The sequence below is a fragment of the Symphalangus syndactylus genome, chromosome 22, assembly GCF_028878055.3.
Source record: "Symphalangus syndactylus isolate Jambi chromosome 22, NHGRI_mSymSyn1-v2.1_pri, whole genome shotgun sequence".
Classification (NCBI taxonomy): Eukaryota; Metazoa; Chordata; class Mammalia; order Primates; family Hylobatidae; genus Symphalangus; species Symphalangus syndactylus.
The window spans coordinates 50,645,639-50,655,193 of NC_072444.2; the positions used below are offsets into that span (position 1 = coordinate 50,645,639).

The 9,555-nt window shown below is 59.7% G+C and overlaps 1 protein-coding gene across 1 annotated transcript; it reads right to left on the bottom strand.

The window, feature by feature from the left end:
- Window positions 1-2,541: 2,541 nt before the first annotated feature.
- INHBB (inhibin subunit beta B) lies at window positions 2,542-8,220 on the bottom strand. Its single transcript, XM_055262188.1, has 2 exons — window positions 7,720-8,220; window positions 2,542-5,238 (listed from the first exon to the last, which is right to left on the bottom strand). The coding sequence occupies exons 1-2, from the start codon at window positions 8,165-8,167 to the stop codon at window positions 4,463-4,465; spliced, it is 1,224 nt and encodes a 407-aa protein (XP_055118163.1). The 5' UTR covers window positions 8,168-8,220; the 3' UTR covers window positions 2,542-4,462.
- Window positions 8,221-9,555: the final 1,335 nt, after the last annotated feature.

Sequence of the window (9,555 nt, forward strand, 5' to 3'; positions counted from 1 at the left end):
CTCCCATTCCTATCCTCACTCTTGGTCCTCAAGGGAGCTCTAGGCAGCTGCAGGATTCTCCAAGTTGTGATGGCCTACAAGTCCCTGGGGCATCTGCAGCAATAGTTCCCACCCGGCCTTGCAGTGGGTCTGGGCAGACGTGATGCTGGGCTGGCCTGCGCTCCGGGTGAGTCAGGAGCCCAGCCACGGTGCAAGAGGCTGCAGGGACACCATGGCCTGGAGCTCTGGTAGAGGCCGAGGCAAGAGTATCACGCCATGCCACGAGTAACAGGTATAAAGCTCTGACACCTAGTAGCCCCTCCTAAATGCTGGCCCCACCCCTGGGCTGCGCCACAGGGCACTCTGTGTGCCCCACTCTAAGCCAGACCCTGGGAGGGAGAGCTGGGACAGAAAACACAGACAGAGCATACGGTTGGAGCCTCTAAGTACTGAGCCCCTCAGCTGCCTGTCTGGGAAATCGGGGGAGCAGAGGTGAGGCAGGTGTGGGTGCTGTCCTGACCCCAGTGCCCCAGCCCAGGCCATGGGCTCCACTGAGTCACTGAGGACTTGGGGCATGTTTGAAGGTCAGGGTGACCCCCACATGGTGGGATCCCAGGCATGGTGGTAGATGGGTGGGGGAGGCATTTGAGGTGGGTGGGGATGGCAGCCTTCCGGCTCAGGCAGGCCCTTCCTGTCCCACTGGTCCCAGGTGGGGCTGGGGATGAGTATGAGAAGCCAGCAGCCTGGAAGCCGGAAGAGGCAGGGAGGGCTGGAGGAAAGAAGGGCTGGGGACCTTGAAGTCCAGCAGCGGGGAGTCCAGCCGCAGGGAGTCCAGCCAGAGGCACTGGACCTGGGGGCAGAGCTGGGCTCCAGGGACATTTTCAGAGAAAGGCAGGGCCCTTGGGCCGGGCCACTGGGGAAATAAGAGGAGCAGACGGGAGAGGCTAGAGCATCGAGTAGGGGGAAGCAGAGCAAGGGGAGCGGTGACCACAGCAGCACAGGAGGCTGCAGGGCCCTGCTGGAGTGGGGACATCCAGCTGGGAGGAGGAGACCAGTGCCTGTCCTCACTGCCCCTCTCAGCAACAGGAACTGCTGCCCACCAGTGCCCCCGGGGGCCAGACCCCACCGGGACAGGAGCCAGCATAGGGCAGCAAAGTCACTCAGGGACCAGGTCAGCCAGCCCCAAGGCCTTGTGCCCCTGGGGTCCCCAGGCCCTTCCTGGGGCTACTTCGAGACTCACGGGGCCATCCTGTGATGCTCAGCCCAGAAGGACTTTGGTAGGTGCTCAGTGTCCAAACAGCAGAAGCACCTCGGTGACACATCGCACCTCCTGGCCACTACCTGAAAAAAGTCCCAGGGCAGCGGGAAGGCAGGGCTGGGCTGAGGGCCTAGTGCCACCAGCAGCTAGGCCTAGCCCCCCGCAGAGCAGAGGGCAGAGACCTCGTGACTCACTGCCTGAAATGCACAGGCCAGACCTGTCTTTATGACACTTTCTTCTTTGTCCCTATGAATTACAGTAATACTGTCTCACAACTTCACGATAACCAGTTTTCCCCTTGGGCTGAAAGCCTGGCAGGGCAGTAGTTCCCTTGGTTGGGCAAAGAATGCAAAAAGAAAAGGCTAGAAGGCTGCCTCCTGCCACCAGCCGGCTGTGCTGATTGAGCTATACCCCTCTAGCTGTCTGGGCCTCCCTCAGTTTCCCACTACCTTGATGAGGTTAGATGCTCTCTCAAGTGCCATGTGCTCGAATGTCCTGAGATTGTCTGGGAAGACCACATGCTACCCAAACCCCAGGGCGGAGCCCCAGCGGCCCTGCAGGGCCTCAGACGAAGGAAAGGGCTCAGGGCTGCAGTCCTCCAAGGAAACGGGTGGGCTCAAACACCCAGGGTCCCTGTCCTGGCTGTGTGATCTCAGGCAGGCTCTGAACTCTCTAAGCCTCAGATTTTCAAACTCTGGGAAATGCAGACAAAGCCACTTTCCACAAAGACGTGATGCTGCATGGTAACAGCAGGACTCGGCAGGTATCCCAGTTATACCTGCGCAGTGGACCATTATTACTATACCGCCCCTACCACCACTCTCCACCGGGAAAACCCCCTCAGGAAGGGCTCCTTTGTGCACTCACGGCCTGACTCTGTTTACCCTTCTATCCCAAGATACCAAGCCTCTTCTGGGTCCCAGTCACCTCCAAATAGAGGTGAGCAGAGGTTAGCTGGACTTCAGCCTTCGGGGTTTTACATTTCCACCTGGGGATGGGGGCTTACCCAGCACTTGCAAATGGTAATGGATGTGGCCTTGGTGAAATATAATCAATCTTGGGACTAGAAGGGTAAACAAATGTGTAATTCATGAATTTGTTAATTGTCCTTCATTTTGATCTTCTGCCATTTTTCCTGTAATCTCTGCCCGACATACATCTCATGGCAAGGACGCAGAGATGCCAGGAGCAGGCCGTGGAGGCTGCTGGCATCCAACCTGGACACCTGGACTGGCCTTCCTCCCAGATGCCCACCTCTAGCCCAGGCCTCCCTGCCCCAGACATCACACAAGGCATGAGGCCTGTGGCACTCAATCTTTTATTTTCTTAAACTGTACACAAACGTAAAATACTTTAACAGCAAGTCTATGGGAAAATTGTTTGGTTTTAAATTATGATGAAACAGAACCTAAGGGGAGCTTTATTAAATAAACATAAAGATGGGGATTTAAGGATACACACCTGCATTCTATCATAGTCATTTTTACTCTACCTTCTGGGTGTGTAAGGATGGAAAAGACACATCAAACCGAATAAACAAAATCCATTCATACCCTGAAACGTTGGCAGGCCACTCAAGGGACTGTTCAGAACGTCTACCTCATCTCAGATGGCCTCACCGTCTAATAAAATTAAAACTGATCTGTTGGCCTCTTTGGTTCCAAAATTATGTATAATACATTTAACTGTATTCATTTTTTTTGCTGCTATAAAAATAACTTCTTTTTTCAAATGGCAGTTTCTGACTAATCATGCAACTAAATCAGTGCAAACATTAAAAGCAATCATTCGCTTAAAAAAGAAGCAAAGGATTTCATTTCAAGTATAAAAAATATAAAAAGAGTCGTACGAGTCCATTTCGTCTAGTGTGGGTCAACCCTTTAAATTGCATAGTTCACGTGGCACTTGGACATCTAGAGGGCGAGCGAGTTCGGTGCTCGGCCAAGGGCCACTTCTGGACACACGCAGATCGGCAAGTGCTATGTCATGTGCGTTCAGGCAGGTCTGCAAGTACTATGCGGGCGGGCAGGCGGGCGGGCAGGTGAGTGGGCAGGGGCCACATCCATGGCCGGCCCTGATGGCTGGGGCCCACATGGGCAACTTCTGCAAATCAGCTGAAAGCCTTCCCCATCTCTTCAAGACCAACTAGGCTGCTCCCCTCCCTTGGCCTCTGCTGAGGGGACACCTCCCATCCTCAGCAGTTCAAGAATGCCTCCTCCCCGCCATTTCCTCCTGCGGTCTCATTCCCTTGCCTAGGGGTCATTCCCACCAGTCCCCAAACCAGTCCTAGAGGAATGTCCCCAATGAAGGGCACAGATTGCAACTTTTTTTCTTTCCATTTAGAACAATTCAGATTTTCACTTAAAAGGTCATACCTGGTAGAAAAGTCCTTTTTCAGTTATACAACTGGCAAGGATGACCTGTCAACTGCTGGAGATCAGTTAAAGCATCAAATTTAGCCCCCTCTTCTCTCCCTCCCTCCCCACCCCAAAAACAAACACACACATAAGTCATGTCAGAGGCCCAAGCGACAAACAGTCAAACGGTCATTGCCCCTGCTCCCAGGTCTCTGACGGGTTGTGTCCTTTCTGGGTCTCTTTCCCTCGACAAGGGCATGGAAGGACAGGCTCCCCAGGCCTTGAAACACGAAGGATCCCGGGCTGGGGAAGAGGCAGACATCGAGCCAGGCAGAGCAGGCCTGGTAAAAGCCACGGGGCACACGCAGCCTCCGCCTGGCTGTGCTCCCCACCCCTGCATCTGCTTTTCCTCTCCGTGGCTCTCTCTCTCTCTGTGTCTCTGTCTTTGTGCTTTTATGTGTGCTCGGAAGGCGCAATTCAGAGTGGCCGGGCCAGCTGGTGGGAATGGTGGCTGCTCACCCTATTCTCTCCGACTGACAGGCATTTGTAGCTAAGCTGCCATTTGTCACCGCATCCATTTGCTGGTATCCTGGAGGCTGCTGTGTGGGTGGCAGGATGCGTCTGGCTGTGCGTGGCTACGTGTGCATTTTAAAGTATTTCATGTCAGTTGAGGGTTCTCGCTCTGGTTTTGACTGGTTGCTCTACGAAGTTGTAGAAAAATATCTCAGGCCGCACCCTGGCACTATCTCCACAGCCCCACAGGATGACTGTGCTCAGCCCACCGTGTACCCCCGTTCCCGCGGGGGCTGGAAGAAGCCCACCCGGGACTGTCCTCCATGCCCCACCACCGTGCCCCTGCCTTGCACTGTCAGGCGCAGCCGCACTCCTCCACAATCATGTTGGGCACGTCCCGCTTGACGATGTTGTACTCATCATCAAAGTACAGCATGGACATGGTGCTCAGCTTGGTGGGGATGCAGCAGGAGTTCACCGTGCCGGGGTTCAGGCCCCGCATGCGATACTGGTTCACCACAGCCGTGTGGAAGGAGGAGGCGGAGCCGGGGACCCCTGCCAGGTAGGCTGGGCAGCTGCCCTCACAGTAGTTCCCGTAGTAGCCGGTGGGTGCTATGATCCAGTCGTTCCAGCCGATGAGGCGGAAGTCAATGAAGAACTGTTGCCTGCAACAGAGGTTGGTCCGGCCATCGCACTCCAGGCCTCGCTTGCGAATGCGGTGCCTGCTGTCGCCCAGCCGAGCCTGCACCACCACAAAGGGCCGGTGCGACTCTTCGCCTGGGTCCACGAACACCGGCACCACGGCCAGCTCCTGGCAGCTGTCACACTGCACGTCTAGGTTGAGTCGCCGCTCGCCCCGCTCAAACAAGGCCTGGATGGCCTCCGTGAGTGGGAAGGTATGCCAGCCGCTGCGCTTGAGGTCCACCCTCTTCTCCACCATGTTCCACCTGTCACCGTGGCCCTGCTCCTGGAAGTACACTTTGACCCGCACCTTCCGCCGGCTGCCCTTCTCCAGGACGTAGGGCAGGAGTTTCAGGTAAAGCCACAGGCTGGCCTGGACCACAAACAGGTTCTGGTTGCCTTCGTTGGAGATGAAGAAGTATAGGCGGACCCGGGAGGAGGCGAGGCCATCTGCGGAAAAGGGGAAGAGCGAGCCAAGTTAATTCAAGGAGAACACGAGGCAATGGGGGAAACACACTCTCTGCTGCAGGATGCTGGAATGCAACTCGCCACACAGCTGGAAAACGTTACTGACCAGAAATACCATTCTTGGGGCCAGGGCCTCTGACTGTAACCTGGGAGAGGCAGAGAAAATCGTTTCTCATTGAGAAACCCGGACCAGGTTGGGGCTGGAGGGTCCAGGCCTATAAAATCCTGCCTCACCTCTCCCAGGCCAGGGCTCCCTGGAGACAGGCTGTCAGGCCTCAAAGCACAACAGAAGAACTTGTCAGGGGGCCAAGATCTTAACAAGTTGTTATGGGTATCTGTGAAATCTGAAAAACAAAACCAGGATCGCAGGGAGGATTTTGGGGTGGGTGGTTTTAGTAGGGCTTTTTTTTTTTTTTTTTTTTTTTTTGGTTAACTTAGCGCATTGCAAAATCAAGCTGAGCCACCTACCGCCTCTTTCCAGTGTTTACCTAAGTATGATCTGATTCAACCCCCAGTGGAACCTCCACTGCAAACAAGCAGGCTCTGCTCAGGTTTCTGACATAGGAACGTGTGCTTTGCAGGCTGCAGAGCCTAACCCTTATTTCCGAGTAGTTTCAAGGGACAGGACATTCAGCCTTAAAACTTGAGGTCCAATCCTTTGACAAGACTCTGGCTCCCTGTTAATGGCACGTTCAAAATCTCCAAGGAGTAGGGGAGCTGGCTAGTTAATTTTCTCAATAATTCAGCTCAACAAGAAGGAGGCTGTGCCAATCAAGAGATGACTCCCCTCTCATCCTACATTTCGGTGACCCTTGCCTCTGACAATCTACGTTTTTCTTTCCTTTTTTCTTTTCCTTTTTTTTTCCCAGGAAGAACAAATAACGAAACTCTGTGGTCAGGGCTGGTTTTATCAAACCTCCCACCATGCCCCTCCCAAGCCCCTACCTCCGGCCTCGCCTGGCTCCTCTAATAACACTGACATCTGACTTTGAAATGGGGGAAACTGCAGCCTTAAAAGCTGGTCTTGGACGAGCTGCCTGTGACCTGAATCTGTTATTTATAAGTCAAAGAGCTGGCTCCGTGAAACGGACCAGAAATATAACAGCCCCCGCTGTCATTTTGTGCCACCGGGACCAAAAGGCCTCCTCGACCTTCCAGAATCACATTTCTAACTCTGGGCCCCAAAGCACCTTTTAATCCGAGCCCTCTAATTGCATGGCGAGCTTTCCCTGACTCACTTTAGTGGACAGCTAAAACGGCAATGCATTTCTTTCTAAGCACAAACCAGCCCCGATTGTCTCTGCTTTTCTCCACACCCGGCCATGCAAAACTTTTCATCCCTTTTCATCCCCGGGCTGCCTGCTGCCTGGGGGGGTGGGGGGCATTTGCAGCCAGGGGCACAACCGCTCCCCCCACCCAGGCTCCCCGCTTGCCCCCGCCCTGACGGCACCCGGGCTTCCCCCTCTGCGACCTTCTCCGCAGTCCCCTCGGCACAAATGGGGCCGAGCTCCAGGCACAAAAGCCAGCCTGGCTCATTCAAGTCCTGAAAAGGACAGCGGAGTCGAAAGCACTTGCAGCATTTTGGCGCGGGCACATTTTTCTCCTTCTTTTAAAGTTCCGAAAGATTTTTCTCTCCCTGATTTTTATATTTAGACAGTGTTAGAGATTTGCAATCTGGGGCCGGGTTGGAGGGGGGGGCGGATTCCCGAAAGGAGCCATACCCTTTGTTAACTACGACTCTGCCTCTCGGGCGAGGGGTCTGCTGCAGCTGCCAGGCAAGCCGAAAGGCACGGGGCTGTCCCCGAGCCGCGGCTTTCTCTGTGTAAATGATGGACCTGTTGAGAAGCCTGCCTTCCGCCCGATTCCGGTGCCCACACAATCGGAAGAGAGGTTGCCTAGCTCTCCCCAGCGAGGCTTCAGCAATCCTGGCAAGCCCACGCCGCCGGTGATGGAAGCGGCCCCAGGGGCCTCTCACGCAGGCACACACACACACAGACACACACACAGACACACACACTCTCTCTCTCTCCTCCGGCCCACGTATATCAACAAGCACACACATCTCCATCCACACTGCTAAGCCTACACTCCGATCGTGGGAAACAAAAACATTAAGCAATCACCAAGCAAGTGCCCGCAGAGCCAGGGCCGCGCGCATCTGCCGGGAGGGGGACGCGCGCCCAGAGGCGCTGGGGCCCGATTCCCAAGAGCAGGGGTGGAGGGTCAGGCGCTCGGCGGCGGGGGGTTGAGGCAGCAGGCAGGGGTCTGCGGCCTGGGGGAAGAGGACTGCAATCCCGGCGGAGCGCGCAGGGCCACGGCCGAAGGAGCCCTGCCGGGAGTCCAGGCTGCCCCAGGGCGCGCGGGCTGCGGTGGCGGCGGCGGCGGCGGCAGCCGGAGCTAGCAAGGAAAGGGAGAGCGGGAGCGAGCGGGGACCGCGGCAGACAGCCAGAGGGCCGGACCCACCTGTCTCGGCGAAGCTGATGATTTCGGAAACGCGCTCCTGGCCGTCGGCGCCCGGGCTGGCGTGGCCGTCGAGGTGCGGGATCTCCACGCGGCCGTCCTCGCGCACCTTGCCCGCGTGCAGCTTGCGCAGGGCCGTGACCATGGCGGCCTTGGGCACGGCGTGCGTGATGTTGGGCCGGCCCCGCATCTGCAGGCGGCTCAAGATGTGCCGCTTCACCGCCTCCAGGAAGTCGCCGTCCACTCGGCCGAGCTCCTCCGGCCGCCGGAAGCCGCCGCACGACGTACAGGTGTCCTGCGAGCCGCCCGGGGCTCCGGGTGGCGGGGGTGGCGGCGGCGCGGCAGGCGACGGCGGGGGCGTGGGTGAGCCCCAGGCCTCAGGCCCCAGCCAGCCGGCCGCCAGCAGCAGAAGGCAGGCGGCCCCCAGCGCCCGGCCGGGCAGCCCGTCCATGGTGCGCCGCTGGCGACGAGGGCGCCCGCCGCGAGGCGAGCCGAGCCGAGCCGAGCGCAGGGCCGGGCTCCGGGCTCCGGGCGCACCGCCCCGCCCCGCCCCCGCCCGCGCCCGCCCGGGCCTCCGCCCGCCCGCCCGCCGGGAGGGCCGCCGCCGGCTCACAGGGGGAGGGGGCCGGCCGGGCCTCGGGGGTTCCCGCGAGGGAGGGAAGGGGCGCCGAGGGCCCCGGGGACCCGAGGGGCGCGCCGGGCGGGGCGGAGGTCGCGGGTCACTGCCGCACGGGCGTCTCGGGGCGCCTCGGCATCTGCAGCCTTCTCCCCATCCTTTCCGCGTCGGGGGCCCCGCAGCCCCGGCTCGGGTGAAGCGAAAGCAGCGGCAGTGAGAGCGGCGGTTCGGCCGGCGGCTGGGGAAGGTGGCGAAAGAGCGGGTCCACGCAACTTGGCCGAGACGGAAGCGAAGGCGCTGGAGCCCCCCGGAGCGGAGCCGGGCGCGGCTTGGCGCGGCGCTGCGGCGGGCGCTGCGGCGGGCGCTGCGGCGGGGCCCCGCGCTCGCACCTGAGGGCCTCGCCCTCACTGCCTCGCGCCGGGAAGGGCCGCCGGCGGCGGAGACGGGCAGGTCGTCCTCGCCGCGGGCCAGCGGGCAGTGGCGCGGAGCAAGCTTGGTGCCCGGGAGAGCCGGCCGCTCGGGCCCGCTCACAGGCGGCGCCGAGCCCTCGGCCGCGGGCCCTGCAGTCTTCCCGGCGCGTCACACGGCAAAGTTGTCTCCAGGCTCCCTGGGCGCCGCATCCACGGGCGGGCGGCCGCAGCGCGCTTCGCCGGGGCCTCTGCTCCGCCCGCCTCCTCGCAGCCTCCCTCCCTCCTTCCCTCCGCCTGCCTGCGCGGCCCGGCCGGGCGCGGGGCGCCAGGCGAGGAAGGCGAGGGGGAGGCAGGGCCCTTTTCGCCCCTGGCTCTTCTGCCTGCCGCGGCGGCGGCGAGGTCGGCTCGAGCGCCGAAAAGTCTCGCAGCGTCCCCGGGTGCGGTGCCCTCGCTCGCGCTCGCACTGGCACCCGCCGCAGGGCCGGGAGAGAGCGGGCGGGCGGCGGCGGCGTCCCCTCGCCGGGCCGCGGCACGGAGTGCGGAGCTCGCCGAGGAGGAGTTCTTCTCTTTGGCCTCTCTTCTTTTACTCTCCCCGTTTTTTCTCCCAAGGGGGAAAAAAGCCGCACAATCTCCGTATGTGCGCGCGCGTTGAAATAGACGTTGGCAGAAAAAAGGGGGGGAGGGAGGGTGTCGTCCTGCCCGTGCGAGAGGAGACTGTCCGTGCCTCCCCGCTCGAGCTTCCCGGGGTGGGGGGAGGAGGGGAAAGCGGAATCTGTTCAGGTTGGGGCTGCCCGCTCCCCGCGCTCACTCCCG

Coding starts and splice junctions, on each gene's coding strand:
- INHBB (XM_055262188.1), bottom strand. CDS start 8,167: ATGGACGGGCTGCCCGGCCGGGCGCTGGGGGCCGCCTGCCTTCTGCTG. Junction 5,239..7,719: donor CATCAGCTTCGCCGAGACAG/GTGGGTCCGGCC, acceptor CCTTTTCCGCAG/ATGGCCTCGCCTCCTCCCGG.